We start from the raw sequence: 16446 nt of genomic DNA, 5'->3' as shown, positions 1-16446 counted from the left end.
TGTCAACCTTGACAGGTTGTGAAGAGATGTGTGCACACGGAATAGAGGAAAGTGTACGGAGTACTCCGTACCATGTTATTTAATAGCGGAATAAAACTAGTCGGCTACAGAGTAGCTAGGTAGCCGGTGGTTCGCCAACCATTGGTCAAATCCATACTTCTTACGAATCGTAGACAACCAATCCGGGATTGTGATGGTCTCCCCTCCAACACGAACGTGGCTCTCAGGAACACTTGCCGCCTCCTCAAAATCCCATCTAGGAACGTGCAAAAAGTCGTGGTTTTTATTGCATACCTTCTGCCCCAAGGTACCGGCCTTCAGTTTCTCATAGCATGCAGTATCAAATTGGACATCGATACAGTCTTTGCAAGGGTAGACATCATCTGCATAGCTCCATTCATGTCCGCAACCCCCGTCCCAAATAAAAGAGAGGTGCCCATCCAGCCCTCCACCGTAGCCATTTTCACTGGGAGATGGTGAAGTTTCACTGCCATTTGCGGACTGTCCATCTTCACCTTCTTCTTCGTCTCCCGCATCGGTTTGCGAGAGAATTTCGGAGCTCTCGTCCTCTTCGGCAGCAGCGGCTTCACTTTCGCTTCCTCCGGCTTCTGAAAAGGTTTCTTCGCCAATTTCCTGGCAATCTGAAGTGGCTTCTCTATCAATCGTTGGCCCGAGTAGTGACCACGCTGCCAGTGCGTTGACATCGTCTTCAATGTGGCTCAGGCAAATGTAGAGTATTTTGAACCCTTGCCAGTCACTACTCTCATCATTATCATCCAAAATATCAAGAGCTAGCTTTATATGGCTTCGAATAGCTTCTATTGCCTTTTGTTCATATCCCATGATAGAATGAAACCTCGCTAGAATGAGCTGCGCATCGATGTGGGAAAAGTATTCGTCACCAGCTCCAGCGCTGCTGCTTGTGGAGAGATAGATCAACTTGCTGCGATATGTATCTGCAATAGGGGTGTCAAGACCCGCCTCTCTTGCTTCTTGAAGGTAGGAGGTAGCGAGTTTTGCGACCGTTGACCAACGCACGTTGGATATCAACTCGTTCGAAATGCGAGGGATAGATGCAATGTTTTGCTCCCAGACCGTGACGGCTTCCTCATGTGCATTATGACTAGGATAGTCATAATAAAGAAACAGTGGGTACCAGTAGCGGAGTGCTGTAAGTGTTGTGAGCCTTGTCTCACTAGACTTGGCCGCCTCAATTGCAACCTGGTAAGTCTCCTTAACCGCCTCAAGTTGGCCGGCAGCCCGTCCGGCTTTGGTGATAGTTTCATGGTACAGTTTTGAGTCTGCATATTGGTGCATCATTGCAACGAGTCGCGTCAATCCGTTTTCATCCATTTCGCCATCCAAACTCTGCAGACATTCAATAATTTCACCGTACTTCTCCTGTGCTTCAAGGATTAGAATGATTCTGAGAATGGGTTCATAGCTATCTGGATTATGAGCGTTGGCTGCCTCATACTCTTGAAGTTCAACGTTCCACTCTCTGAGATAGTAGAGTATATCGCTGTAGAAGGCAGCGCACCACTCTTCCATTATGTCTCCATTTTTTCTAAACATTGCAATGACTTCCTCCAAAGTCTCAAGGGCCATTTTGTATCTCCCCTGCAAAGCGTGCGTTTGGGCCAGACAAAACGGTGCACGCCAGTTAGATGACGAATCAAGGTTCTTGGATATCGTGCTTCTCTCTATGGCTTGCTCGTAAAAGCCGTAATGACGAAATGTAATTGCCATTTGAACAGTCCATAATGAATCTTGCTCTGTTACACCAAGCTCCTTCATTGCCCACTTCTCCACCTCGAGGATTTGCTCCAAAGTCGGCGAAACATCGCTAGTAACTCGCTCGCCTTCTCCCGTTCGCTCCTTGACCTAGGGGCAGGTTAAATACCATATTCAACCTTTGAACTTGCGTAAGTCCCATACCTTTGTCACATACCCGAGTAACCACCAATATATATCCTCCACAAACCACAGGCCGCAAACTTGTAGCCACCTTTTGGCCATAATTTTAGCAATGGGCTTAAGAAGATCATCATCGGGACGCGAGGATGAATTAAGCCCATTTACCCACTCCCTTTGTTCCACAGTGAGACCTTTGACGACGGCGGAATCCTTAAACCACCCCAGAACAATAGAGCAATACTCATCGTTGTAAACCCACCCAGTCCGCATCCACATGCGGTCTTGCGTCCACCACCGGTCAACATATTCTTCCTCCGTGAATAATTTAATAAGTTGAGAGCCAATGGTGCTCTGAGGGCCTGGTGGTGTAAGTGCCAAGTCAACCTCCCTGAAATGGTCCGGAAGCCAGTAACAGGTGTACTCTATCAGTGTGAACACTTCGCTTCTTAGTTCACCGTAAATAGCCTTGAGGAGTGAGAGAAGAATGTGTAAATCCATATTGTCCAAGTCAGCATGGATTGAGGTATTTCTATGGCTCAGTTTCTCCTGAAAAAATTCTTCAAACCCGAACTTGTTAAAGAGCTCGTCGTCACAGACGTTGCGTAAGAATCTTTTAACAATGGCAATCTCTGACTCATGGAGTGCAGTGTGCGTAGCCTTATCCTCGGCTGCCTGTTGAGCCTTTGCGCGGAAGTACTCAATGATAGATTGGGACGTAACTGTGAGGGTTTGATATTCTGATACCTCTAGGAGGGCGGAATATTTTTCCCGAACTTGGTTTTCCAAAGGTGTCAGTGAGCTTTCACCGTTTTTAATAAACAAGGCACTTTCGAGCGTCGTTAGTAGCGGCCATAAGTACCCTTGCACCAATGACCCAAGTTAAAAGTTCGTTTAGATCCTCAATGTCTTCATCTCCAAGAGTCTGCCTAAGCCGCTCTATTTCACGGGCAATTGTGGCTTGACGGTCCTCATCAGCATGCTCTAAAGCTTCCTCAATCTCCTTCCTCCTTCTTTTCTTGCTAATTTCCGTGAGCATGTAGTTAAGTTTAAAGAAATCTCCCTGAGCGCCATGGGTAAGCTCAGTGCGAATACGCTCCTTGAGTTCTTGAATGTCCGGTTGGTCCGATTTCTTAAAGATTTCCATGGTATCTAGTCGCAGCTCCACGAACTTGAGAATATCTTCCTTATTTCGTGTTCCAAGTTGAATTGTAGACATGGCGATGTTTGGTGTCTTGTTGATTTCTAAAAATGACATCGGTCTCCCAGTTATGAGTAGCCTTAGAGACAACGGTCGTTTTTTAGTAGCAAACAAAGAAACTTCACGAAGGATTTGGATAAGAGGGTCACTAGTCTCCGCTTTTGCCTCGTCAATACCGTCAAGGATGATAAAGATAGTTACCTCGGTTTTGGTGGAGAATTGAACAATCAGTTGCCTCTATAGTTCTAAGGTGTTTCCAAATTCCTCTGGCTTGTCGCAAGCTCCAGCAACAGATTTCTGATAGACTGCATCGCGCTGTGTCAATTGCCAGATCACAGCTCGAAGTGCTTTGTTGACAGACCTCTCATCCTTGTTATCCTTCTGGAAGAAATAATACGCAACCGCCATATGATCTTCAGTATTCCCAGGAGGGTAGAGTTGATGGAGGCGCCTTATAGCAGCTGAACACAAATAACTTTTCCCAAAACCCTCTTTGGCTTCGAAAGCCAGAATTGGAACCGCATACCCTGTTTTATCTGCCCAGGCAGCGAACTGAGGGTCCGTAAGAAGCCATTCACCCGAGCCGCAGACTCTTGTTCGGACGAATTCCTCTTGATCATTGCGCCACAATTCCTTTTCTATTTTAAGCGCTTGCTTAATTTTTCGCGATTCTGCCGGGAAAGTCATCCGCCTCCTTCAGTGTTGCCGCCTTCTCCAAGACGTTTGAAACACCCGCCAGCTGATTGGCGATTCCATCAACTTTCGAATCGATTGTCTTTAACGATCCTTTGGTTTCGGCAAACCCGGAAGCCACATTTGATTCATTCACCTTGACCGATTCCAGAATCAGTGCAACGCTCATTCCTGTCTCTTGTTGCACCAAGTTTTCAAGCTTCGACAGCTCTTCGGAGACCCCTTTGTCGGTTCCAAAACTAAACACTTCAAGAGCTAAAGAACTTTGGAATGCTTGGATATTTTAATTGAGAGCGCGCAGATTCGTATGAAACTTCGTAAAAGCTCGTGAATGATCCTCCGGAGATGCAGGTCAATCTGAACACCTATGGTTTTTGACTTGGCGTATACTTCAAACCCGTCAGGGAATGCTGGAATGCGCTCGAAGAGGTCGGCCACGCCATCGAAAATCTTGGAATAATTTTGTGCAGTAGTGATCAGGTACGATACAGCATTGAAACAAAGAGTTGAAGGGCCAAAAGCCTATACCCAGCAAGATTCAGGAGGGAAGTGGAAAGAGATCTTGAAGGGTTGATCTTACGTTGGATGCTGCATCGGTAGCAAGTGAACCGAGACTCTGAATGCATAAGAGAGTTTTGTTGACAACATCCTTTGCTCGCCGGTATCTCGCACTCGCTTTTTCATCAGCTTCTTTTTTCTGGCTAATTTTTCATCCACTCTAAGGACGGTGAATGATTTCGGATCCCTCCCCTTATTTTCTGGAACTCAATCTGGGCCTCGTTCCACATTTGATCGAGGTCTTCCTCGCCGGAGTTTTCTGGAGAACCCATGACGGATATTTGTTAACTATTTGGGGAGCTAACCTAGGTCACTCTTTTGCTTTGAAAACCAAGTTATAGTCAGGCATGGACAAGTTTCTGCCGCCATTGCGGACATGCCTCCCCTCTTGAACCACTCCATGAATTCATGGGGGCTGGAAATCCAACCCCAACCCCAGAAGGAATCGGGCTATTAACAGCCTGCATGATGGCGTGGCATACGAGTCATGTTCCATCCAAAGGAACGGTGCGCTGCCACCATTTCCTCTTAACAATGGGAGCATCAGGGAATTAAAAATAGTCAAGGTTCCAATTAGGCCGTTGAAATATTTTCATCTTGCTTCAAAAGGACTAGTCGTGAGGCCCTATCATGCCAATCAGCCGGCAGCGGAATGCTTGACTTCATTTTTTCGCGTGATAGTTTGAAGTTTATACCGCCGAGGAGCGGGCCAAAAGACCGAGCCCTAAAATTATGCGGGGCAACGGGCAGCAAAATCAACGCCAAGGGAAGAAAAAGGGGGCCAGAGCAAAAGCGTTGCGGCCACCCCGATCTCTCTCAGCCATCGAGTTGACGCTTAACGAGGCGAGAGAGGTAGAAACCTGGACATCCCAGGGCCGCGGGATGTCCCTATCCGTAATAATACGGCATAGTTGTTTTGTTAGGTAATCCAACTAGCACCTCGCTCACGTGACCCACATAGATTAGCCAGATTCCCCTTTAGGTAGCTTAGCAAATGACAAGCATACAAGTCCTCCATCAGGTTATAGCCCTTTGCGCTGAAGAGCAAGTATATAAGGTTGATTTACAGCTCAATTGGTTATTGAAGCTTACAATCAACACCCTGAACAGTTATCCTTGTGGATAATGAGGTTTTATGAGCACTAAAGAGAGTGTATGTTGAGATAGACATCTCTTATACATGCAAACCCCTGTAGCTTTCTAGCACTGAGCTGGAGAGTGAGTTGAACCCTGTAGCTTTCTGGCACATGACCAGAGAGTGAGTGAAATGCCTGCTAAATGCATCTAGCAAGCAAATTGAGCATCTGGCAACATCAAAGCCATGGTGAACTGTATGGACAAACCAGAGCACTGAACTCCTGACTGGGAAGCTCCAACAAACCTTCCTATACCCCAAACCAAGCTTAGGTGGTTGAGTAGACTCAGAGACAGCCTGCCAAATGATGAGCAGGAGCCTAGGGAGGAGAGTGAACTCCAAATGTTGTGCAGAATGATGCTGAATTAACAGGAGGTGATGTAAAGGCAACAGGAGACAGTACAACAGCTGGCACAGTAAATGAGTCTCTTATCAGGTCAAGCAAACATACCTGCAACAGTACAGGAAAATCCAGAGCAAGAAGCTTAACAAGAAGAAGAGGACTGAGAAATAGACTCTGAGGACAAACTAGAAGAATTTGTCAGCAATCTTATAGACATGAATACACAAACTGGCAGAGCAATCAATCAATTCATGAAGATCTTGAAAATGGTAAAGAAGTTTATAACCCTGGCTGGGGCCAGTAACTACCTAGCATGGAGCAAAGCCATCCTAAAGGTAGCTTGTCAAGTGGATACTGAGAAGATTATTCTGGAAAGACAAGAGACCTCACCATGGCCAGAGAACTTGAAGATTTCACAATACTGGAATGTTCAGAATAAATGGCTACACAGTCTAATCAATAGTACAATATCTGCACAAGCCAGAAAACACTTCAAGGAATCAGATAGTCTTAGTGCTTACAAACTCTGAAAAGCTGTAAGAACAGCCTTTCAAGAGAGATCTGAGATACAGCAGGAAAGCCTATTGACAGAGTTAGTGAGAATGACACTACAGTCCACTGGCTCAGAAAGAAATTATATAGAGAGATTTCTAGCAATCTGTGGGGAATTTGAGAGATTAGGGTTCAAGTAACTGGACCACACCCTACATGATATTTTGAAGATGAACATTATGTTCCAATGGAGAGAGTTCATACAGAACTAATTTGATATGGCATGCCAGAGTGGAATGAACCTATCAGAGAAGAATTTGGAAGGCCTACTGAAGAATATTCTCCACCAAATCCCCAAGAAAGATCTGAAGAAAGATGGATCTACAAAGCCAAATACAAATGCAACAAGCTTGGATTCCCAAAAGTCTTACAAAAATACAAACTCCAAATCCAATTCAGAGAAGAGCTCACTGCAGAACTGGAACTGCTATATTTGTGGCAAACCTGGTCATTTGGCTAAATTTTGCAAATCTAACAAGAATTCAAAGCCTAACAAGCCTAAGGAAGACTCTAAAGGCAAAGGCAAGAAAACAACTACAGTTGCAACAGACAAGATTCATTCAGTTCATGAAGCAGCCTTCTCTATAAAAAAAGCACACAAATCCACAGACAAATGGATTCTTGACTCTGGAGCTGGATCCCACATGATCTCACATATGGATCTAGTTCAAATGGACCCAAAGAGCCATGCAACACAACTGCTTATGACAAACAGTTTGAAATCAGTCACCAGAGGATTTGGCACAGCCAGTATCCAAACTGACAATGGAGAATTGAGCATTGGAGGGGTTAGAATCATGCCTGACCTCCAGATTAACCTTATAAGCTTTGGGAAGCTTATACAAGATGGCTTTACAGTGGAACAGCTCTATGTCAATGGAGAACACATCTTCCTACTAGAATCAGCAGATAAAATGCAGAGCTTTGAAGCTGTGCTTAACAAGGATGACATTCTAGTCCTACAAACACCTAGAATATGCAATTTACTGGCATATGTGTTTCCAGTACCTACAAAACTTCTAGAGCCCTGCTATGTAACAGCAACTCTAGAGAATAAAGATGATGCACTTTTGGTACTGAATCACCTGGCAAAGACACCAGAAATCAAGGAGGATATGATGGCCAATTGGCACAAATGCTGGGGGCATCTCAACACCCACAATATAGCTATTCTAGCTAGAGATCTGAGAATGGCAATGCAAATAAAGGGAGTAAAGAAGCTAGAGTTCTGTGAAACCTGTGCTAAAGCTAAGCAAGCTCGCAACCCATTCAAACCTAGAACATGCTCTACAAAGCCTGGAGCTAAAATTTTTATTGATATTGCAGGTGGCAGCTGTACCCTATCTACAGACTCTGATTCTTCAAGCTATGGCAGAGCAAAGTATTTTCTACTTATAACAGACAATGCCACATAATACAGGTGGATCTACCTCCTGAAGAAGCAGGTAGAAGCTCCAGAAACTCTAAAGAACTGGATTAACATGATTGAAGTGTCTACCAAACAAAAAATTGGCACTATACTGTCTGATGGAGCTCCTGAATTGACAAGCCAACAACTGACTGAATTCTACAGGAGCAAGGGTATACAACAGGAGATTACATGCCCATATACATCTCAACAAGATGAAATGAGTGAACAAGGAATACAACTTCTTTGTGAGTGAACAAGAAGTGTACTTATAGACTAAGAACTATTTAATGAGTTATGAAGTGAAGCTCTTGCCACAGTCTCCATGATGATGAATCTATCACCTACCTCAGTGCCTCTATACAGATGCAAGAACATGAAGCTGTTGACACTCTTTGAAGCCTGGATGGGTCATCAACCCCATTGCAGATGGGTCCATAGATGGGGATGTGACACTTATGTGAAGATTTTGAACAAATTCTCAAAGCTCCAATCTAGGTTCAAGAAGGTCAAATTTGTAGGATATCATGGCATGCACACCTACAGGCTTTGGGACCCAGAAACAAACAGTATAATGATCTTGTGAGATGTTATATTTAACAAGAAATTGGATCAAATCCCTACAAATTTGCTAACTGAAGCTGAATACATTGAACTCTCAGAGGAGTACAATTATATAGATCTATTGAATGGCTGGCAACACAAGCTACTAGCTTACCTTGCAAAGAAGAAGCCAGAAATCATGAAGAAGCTCACAGACAGCAAATTAGAGGCTTTAGAGCCCACATACCTGGGCAAAGAGCAAGAAATCTTCTCAGATGCAACAGAAGAAGAAGAGGCAAATGGAGCTGAGCTTCCAGTGCTCAGCACACATACAGATATACCAAAATCTATCACCAAAGCCAAACACTTCAAAGAGTGGCTTTATTGAAAGGAGGCTCTAGATGTTGAAGTCTCCAAACTACAAGAGAAAGGCATCTGAATTCTAGTCAAGAAGGAACCTGAAATGCAGATCCTCTCTGGCAAATGGGTATTCAATAGAAAGCTCAACAACACAGGTAGCACAGTATGATTCAAAGCTCATTGAGTTGTATGCAGATTCAAACAGCAAGAAGATGTTCACTACAAGAAGATCTATACAGCAGTTGTCAGTGAATCTACAATGAGAGTCTTCTTTGCTATCTCAACAGTCAAGAACTGGAAGATCAGAGTTTTTGACTTTATGACAGCCTTTCTAAATGGAACTCTTCCAGAGGACAAACATGTATATGTTCAACTACCCACTGGATTCAAGCACAGGCAGGGTAACCTAGTAGGGCTCTTATGCCAGGGACTCTATAGATTGAAGCAAGCTGCTAGGCTTTGGTATCAAGCAGCTACTGACTATCTGAAATCTCTAGAATTCCAGATCTCTCCATATGATGTGGGCTTACTCTACCACAAGAGGAAACAAATCTATCTAACCCTACATGTTAATGACTGCTGTATAATGGGACCCAATGAAGCTGAGATAGAATGGCTCATCAAGAAGCTTCAGGAATGCTTTGAGATCAAGAAGGTTACAGAACAGAGCCATTATCTAGGCATGTGGGTTCAAAAGCAGCCAAATGGAGACCTTTTTGTGAACCAGGAACAGTATATCAAGAATCTACTGACTGAATATGGAATGAAAGACTGCAAACCTTCCAAAACACCAATGAAGAAAGGAATAAGCATTAAATTTGCACCAGATCAGACCCTTAAAGATGGAGTTGACAAGCAGGCTACACCTACAAATTACAGGAAAGGCCTGGGCTCTCTACAGTTCCTAGTTATGTGTATGAGGCTGGATATTGCATTCACAGTCAATTATCTGGTGAGATTCAACAGCAGGCCCAATAGAGAGAGCTGGGCAGCATTCAAGCAGATTCTATGCTATCTCAAGAGCACAAAATCAAAAGGAATAGTCTTCAAAAGGGATATGGATCCTGAAGGCTTGAAACTGGCAGTCAGTTCAGATTCTGACTGGGCTGGAGCTGACCCTGTGTACAAATCCACCAGCAGCTATATTATTACCATGAACAGAGCTCCAATATCATGGAGATTACAGTGCCAGATGTCCATCTCAAAATCTATGACTGAAGTGGAGTATTTGGCAGCTAGTGAAGCTGCTTGTGAACTGGTTTGGATCAACAACCTGTTGATAGATGCTGGGGTAATTAGTGAAGGCTCAGCAAGGCTAAGGAGCTCAAAATTAAGTGTTGACAACAAGGGAGCTGTTGACTTAGCCAAAGCTGAAGCTATAACATGAAGAGCATGCCATATTGAGATTCAGCACCATATGCTAAGAGACTGGGTGCAAAAGGACAAAATCTCAATCAAGCACATTGGAAGCAATGCAAATAAAGCTGACAGGCTTATGAAGGCTCTTGCAATGGATCCCTACACTCAATTTGTGAGTGTGATAGGGGTGACAGGTTAATACAGGAAAATATGGAGGTTTATCAGTGAAGCTGGCAAAAATACCATATTGTGGTGAATGGAGCTAAGCCTAAAGAAGGAATAAATCTGGATTTTGTAATTAATTTTTATCATGGATTTGAGAGATTAGGAAGCTTTGGATCTTTGTGGCTCTCACTCACTGCTGGAGCTCATTGCATGGGGGGGTGTTAGGTAATCCAACTAGCACCTCGCTCACGTGACCCACATAGATTAGCCAGATTCCCCTTTAGGTAGCTTAGCGAATGACAAGCATACAAGTCCTCCATCATGTTTGATGTCGGCGCGCCCTTCAAGTGGAATAACTATTCCCCGGCCTTTGAGATGCTGACTGGTATGATGACTTTTAATCTTACTGAACGGAGTATGGGTTCGAATCCTATCTTGTATGCTTGTCGTTCAGCTGAGCTCGGGTCCTTGAGATTTGACAGCACGGGACTGAGCGGCTGGTTGGATTACCTAACACAAGCTATCCCGGCAGATAGTTAAACCGACCCGAATCACGAGTAATCGGATGACGTCACCGTTTAAGCCGTCGCGCAGCACGCGCGGAAAAGGGAGAATCGAGGTAACCTTACGACGGGCGCTCTCGTAATGGATTGATAATCAGGTGGAGTTCTGATTGAGGAGGATGCTTGACGGTATTCGATCCTGGTCTTTATAAATACTGCCTTAAGGATCGGTCGCAGATGTGGGCTTCCCGCCCAAGTCAATCCGCTCTGTTGTCTCCGGTACAATCCTTTCAAACGAGCTAGACACCGAGGAAGCTTGCCGATTCTGCGGATACAGTTTCACCTCCCAGAGAATGGCTACTTCTAGGCCTCAGTACTTTAGCAACGATCTGCAGCTGGTTGCAATTGAGAAGGAATCTCTGACACTTGCCTTGTCACAGCTTTGTGAAGCAGTGAGGCAAGGAGTTGAAATCCTATTGACCCGTGACAAAGCACCTGACGCTAACGATAGTCGTGCATTTGGAACCATTTACGATGGCCATCTCGGTAGGCTTGCTTTTCTCCTAACCCAAGAATAAAAAGGGCTAGATTAAACAATTTCGTTTAGGTACGGTGCTTATGGCGCTGAGGCTTCAGCGGCAGGCCAAGTATCTCCGGGCCGAAAATATGTCTATCGACAGTTTGGTCTCAGAGACACAGCGTCTTGCAAGCTCGAGATTGAATCCCCATATTATGAAGGTCAATCACCGTGCCGGAAGGTTATCGCCGCTAGACTCTGCCTCGTTTGGCGCGGCAGTCGTACGAATTTTGGCGGCCGGCCAAGGCCTCGCTTCTCTTTCTGAAGATGGACAATATCGTATTCATAAACGGGATATTGCTGAAGTCCAAGATGCTATGCATGTTGCTCTGCACCAAGGCGATGTGAGAGGCGGAGATGAACTTCTCTACGGTCGTATTGGGTTACTACACGCTATATTGAACATCCGCAAGCTACGGCTCAACATCGAGCCTGTGGAGGCACTGACAGCGGTCTTCGAAAAGGTACCACAGCTTATTGACTCCATTATTAGCGGGGGTAAGCTTGGAGCAAGAGATTACCTTGAGTTATACGGAGAGCGGGAGTATATGCCGCTTATGTGGTCATGGCACGATAAGTATTATATTGGCGCGTAAGTTCTTCCCGCTTATGCATATCGCTATGCATCAATCCATTACTGACCTTGGGGATTTGATTGAAGCATTCATGGCACATGTGAGAATGTCAATCCCCCGTGCACCCTCGTTAAAACTAACAATCCGTAGGCGGAATTCTTGATGTCCTTCTCGCATGCGAACCTGAAGAACTTCGAGCAGGACATTCTCACAGTCATATCCCCGTCATCGCCCAAACAATTAACGCCCTATGCAACCTCTGTATTCTAAACCACGGCCACTTGCCTTCCTCAGTGCCTCACCGCTCCTCTTCTCGCACATCACCACTTGTTCAGATCTGCCACGGAGCGCCAGGCCTCTTGATCCTCCTCTCAAATGCACGAAAAAATGCCGCATTCGCAGCATCATACTGGCGACCAGAATGGGATGAGGCGATCTGCCTCGCAAGCGAAAAAGTATGGGAACAGGGGCTCCTTTATAAAGGTGGTTCTCTATGTCATGGCATCGCAGGTAACGCATGGCCATTGCTTATGCTACATGATGCCTTTGAATATGGCGCACAGGGCTGTGAGGAAGCCAAAAACTGCTTTAAGCAAGTTACCTCTAGCGTACCGCATAAGGAACTCTCAGGTGATTATTATCTCTCCCGGGCGATAGCTATGCTGCTTGAAGCGCGAAAAACGCCACCGTTCGTCATGCAAGAGGCTGGTGGCGGACGGTACCGGATGCCAGATAGTCCTTACAGCTTATTTGAGGGTCTGGGGGGGACTATCTGCGCATGGTCCGAAGCTTGTGTAGTGATCTCTGCCAGGCTAAGGAAGATGGAGGTTGATTCAAAAGAAGGTAATGGTGCATTCAATAATGACGAGGAGTTCCATAGTGACTTGCAGGATGAGCTGGGAATGCCAGGCTTAGGCGCTCGCGGGTTTCTGTAGCAGACAGTGGATCTTGTCTCGCCTTGTTATGTCAATGATCTAAGTTGCTGTGGAATGTGCAGCGGGAGTTTGACCCGAGCTTGTCAAAATGTATTGCGTGTATAGATGAGTACTTTTTTTTGATATGGCTCTGAAAATCGAGGTACATGAAATATCAAACATTTTCGTCAGGCTCCTGATCCAAAAGGGTAGCATAATCTTCGACGGATGCGAAAGTGGGCAAATGCTTAAGTTTGCGTCTCTTCTCTCTTCGAGAAGACTGTTTTTTCCCGGTCTCCTTCTCCTGCTCCTCGTCAACGCCCATATCGAAATCAGAAGGAATATCCTCGTCACTATCACGGAAGGCATCCTCATCTGATACGTCCATATCAAATGCGTCTTCTTCATCGAAACCTTCGAATTCGTCTTCGTCAGCTTGACCGGCATGATCTTCCTGTTCTCCTTCAGAACTCTCATCATTGAAAATGACGTCTTCATCGCCCGACAAATCTCCTCCAAGATCTTCATCTTCCTCATCTTCCATGGCGGACTCCAAATCTTCCAGGTCAAGATCATCATCGCTTCCCGCACCACCCTCAAGTTCCGGGCGCGAATCAACAAGAGCCTTCCAGACCTCTGACTCGGCGTCGCTATCGTCCAGGTCATGTTCGTCCTTTGCAGTTTTCTTGGGCTTCTTCTTCGATTTATCCTTAGCCACACGATTAAAGTAAGCGTGGAAGAAAACGTCTTCTGCAGCGACCTCTTCGGTCTTCTTTGTCCAAAATGCTTCATTGTTGACGGATTCGTGGGCTCTAGTGGTATGTCCGGATGTAACGAGGAGGGCACTGGTATCGACGCCAGCCAGCGGCTGCATAATTGAAGACCCGCGCAAGTTGGATGATGTTTTTGGACTGCGGTACACAAATCGATCTAGGAAATGGGAAAGCGTGTGAATCGTAAGGTCTGGTTTTCCAGACATCTTTTGGTGTTGTAGAAGTTGACTAGCGCCAACTGAGACCGAAGGATGGAAATGCGATAAGTATGGGAGCTATGGGCGAGTACGTTAGCATTTTGAATTTTCTTTATCAGGATATTGGCTCATACCAGTTCCCAAAGACAGCTTCTGTCAGCATTGCTTTGTTCAGGGTCCCTTTTTCGAGAGTCGTAGCCAGGTGCTGTATTACTAGCCTCCTTAGGGGCTAAAACAGTTTCGACAATTTCTTCATCTTCTTCTGGAACATCCTTGAAAACTTCCTCATCGTCATCCTCGTGGTATTCCGGTTGATCTACCAATGTAGTCAAGCCAGGGAACGTTACTTCTAGTTCCCTTATCAAATAAAAAACACCGCAGATGAAGGATGGGTGGTGTAAAGTGAGAATTTGAACCAGCCGCTTAACAAACGCCTTGACTCGCTTCAAGTTTACATCCGCTTTTAGCGCTTTGTACAGCAGGTTCAAATACAAAGCCTGCTTCGAAGATGTTGTAATACGGGGATCTAGCAACGATTCGTACAGCGTTCGATAAAACCTGTCTGCCGATACTTTGTGAGAAGATGATAGCTGGTGAATAAGCATTAGGGCTTGTATGCTGGTGTTAAAGTTGGAAGAATGGGTAATGCGGAAAAGTGTATTAATGTGATTCGTGAGCCTGATATCTAGAAGTTAGAATTAAGTCCGCATCCAATATAGGGGATGGAGATACCTCTCAGTGCTAGATGCAGTAAACGGATAGGCTCGATTAACCCCGGTGAGAACAGCAGAAATAAGTTTTTCTCTCAATTCATCCTCTTGGCTGTTATTTTTGGCCAGACTGCGATGTTTTTTCCCCTTGAGTTTGGCAGGCTTTTTATCCTGTTTATCGGCTAATTTATCATGACCTTCTTTGCCGGCCTTCAGAATTGAAACGAACAAACTGAAGTATATATCTAGAAGCTTTTCGGCAACCTTATCCTCGCTGCTACTAAGCACTGTCTGATTAAGGGTAATGGCTGCATAATATTTGGCATGTTGACTTTGCCCAGGGCGAAAAAGTAATTCTGACTCGACCGCCGAAATTATTGTCCCTTTCATCAAAGGGTGAGCTTGCTGGAGTTGAAGAAGCAAGTAGGAGGCGCGGGAGGCAATCTTCTTGCTTGGGTCTCCGAGTTTGTTCACAAGTAAGCGTAAGAGGTTTGACTCCTGCTCTGGCTTCTCCTTGAGTAGTTCGTAGACATAACTGACTGCTCTTGACCTCGAGAACTCGATCTCATCATTGCACCATACCTCGAGGATTTTCAAAACTTCAAAGTATTGCTGTTTGAGGAAATCTTCAAATGCCCAGTGAATAAGGTGGCTCCGCTCTAGACCTCGAGGTAGAGGATCTGCTGAGCTCCAATTGTTCAAGCCAAAGAGAGCCGTGCCCAAGGCTGGCTGGTTAATAAAATACTTTAGCCTTCGGTTGCTGGGAAGCAAGGTCCCTTGGGCAAATAAGTCCTTTAACGATCTTAGAACTTCAACAGCCTGCGCTCGGCTCCGCTTCTTTGCTAAACCGACCAACTGTTCGAGTGCCTTGACATTATGCAGCGGCGATTCCTGAACTTCCAAAGTTAAAGCGGATATTTTATCACTCAGTGTCCCGGATGACACGATGGTGGAATAAAACTTGTAAGTCGAAGACGATGAGGCTTCGCGGGAGGAGACATATGCTTTGTTCTCTACCTCCAACAAGGATGATGCATATTCGCGAATATGGTCCAGCACAGGGCGTGGGATGTTAGATCGCCTTTCTCCGTCGGCCGTTATCTCGGGGAGAGGGCTCGAATACCAGTCCGGACGTGGATCAAGAACCTGGGGAGATGGGTTAGCAAGAGCGAATTAAAAAGAGAGTACGTATTAGACATACAAGGTTCGACGAGCTCAATTTCTTAGGCCGAGATAACTTTTGGTCCAATGCCTTCTCGTTCTCCTTTTTGGGTTTCGCTTCAGGTTGCTTTAGCTGTTTGCTGGTTTGCTTCTCTGTTGAGTTGCGTTGCCGCTGACTCGGATCTATATTCGATGCAATAGGCTCCTTAGCTCCACGCGAAGGTTCCGCAGGGATGTCGCCTCCTTTCATGATCTTTTCAATGTTCTGGCGAAGAGCTTCCGCGTCGGCGCCCTTTCCGATCAACCCCGTCAATCCATCGGCCAGGTCTTCCATTTCAGAGTCAGACTCCACACCGGCAAGTAATTCGTAGTCTTCCTTCGTACCACCAACAGCGTAAATTTCTTGTTGCAGAACATCATCAACCTGCGCATTTTTGGTATTGGGTGGATGGTTCTGGATGACCTGTCCGCTCCTGTCCCTTTTCTTGCCCTTTTTGTTGTTTGTGGGAGGCTGCACTCCGGAACTCGAGTCACGCTTCTGCTTACTGCTCTTCGCCAGAGAAGAAGCCTTCTTCGGATCGGCTTTCGATTTCTGGTTCTCGTGCAGTTTTAGTTCTATTCTTTCCGTGAGGCTCGCGAGTGATGCGCCTGAGAAATCTGGGAGGGAGTCCGCAGCACCAGTATTGCTGGTGGAGTTGCCTTGTCCGCTTGCAGCCATATCACCAGCCTCGGATGCCCTTTTTCCCTTGCCCTTCGCCATTGTGATTGCTGGCCAAAGAAAGCGAGACTTCGATCTGATATTTGC

General features: G+C 45.5%; 3 protein-coding genes across 3 annotated transcripts; 1 reads left to right on the top strand and 2 right to left on the bottom strand.

Moving 5' to 3' along the window:
• Nucleotides 1–96: 96 nt before the first annotated feature.
• CIMG_13091 (uncharacterized protein) lies at nucleotides 97–4638 on the bottom strand (the record flags this gene model as incomplete). The annotated part of the gene is made up of 8 exons (XM_004445368.1): nucleotides 97–1884; nucleotides 1939–2690; nucleotides 2785–3352; nucleotides 3422–3753; nucleotides 3848–4063; nucleotides 4123–4330; nucleotides 4389–4479; nucleotides 4535–4638. 8 exons carry the CDS (start codon nucleotides 4636–4638, stop codon nucleotides 97–99), a joined length of 4059 nt encoding a protein of 1352 aa, XP_004445425.1.
• Nucleotides 4639–10835: 6197 nt separating this feature from the next.
• On the top strand, nucleotides 10836–12821 carry CIMG_06911 (lanthionine synthetase C family protein; the record flags this gene model as incomplete). Its single annotated transcript, XM_001243014.2, has 4 exons — nucleotides 10836–11280; nucleotides 11342–11903; nucleotides 11973–11986; nucleotides 12037–12821. Exons 1-4 carry the CDS (start codon nucleotides 11088–11090, stop codon nucleotides 12819–12821), a joined length of 1554 nt encoding a protein of 517 aa, XP_001243015.2. The 5' UTR covers nucleotides 10836–11087.
• A 121-nt stretch (nucleotides 12822–12942) lies between these two features.
• Nucleotides 12943–16435, bottom strand: CIMG_06910 (CCAAT-box-binding transcription factor). The gene is made up of 4 exons (XM_001243013.2): nucleotides 15682–16435; nucleotides 14503–15626; nucleotides 13905–14448; nucleotides 12943–13848 (listed from the first exon to the last, which is right to left on the bottom strand). Exons 1-4 carry the CDS (start codon nucleotides 16399–16401, stop codon nucleotides 12976–12978), a joined length of 3261 nt encoding a protein of 1086 aa, XP_001243014.1. The 5' UTR covers nucleotides 16402–16435; the 3' UTR covers nucleotides 12943–12975.
• Between the last annotated feature and the right edge of the window lie 11 nt (nucleotides 16436–16446).

The sequence above is a fragment of the Coccidioides immitis genome (genome assembly GCF_000149335.2).
Source record: "Coccidioides immitis RS genomic scaffold supercont3.2, whole genome shotgun sequence".
In the NCBI taxonomy this organism is placed as follows: Eukaryota; Fungi; Ascomycota; class Eurotiomycetes; order Onygenales; family Onygenaceae; genus Coccidioides; species Coccidioides immitis.
This window is presented reverse-complemented; position numbering and strand designations above follow the sequence as displayed.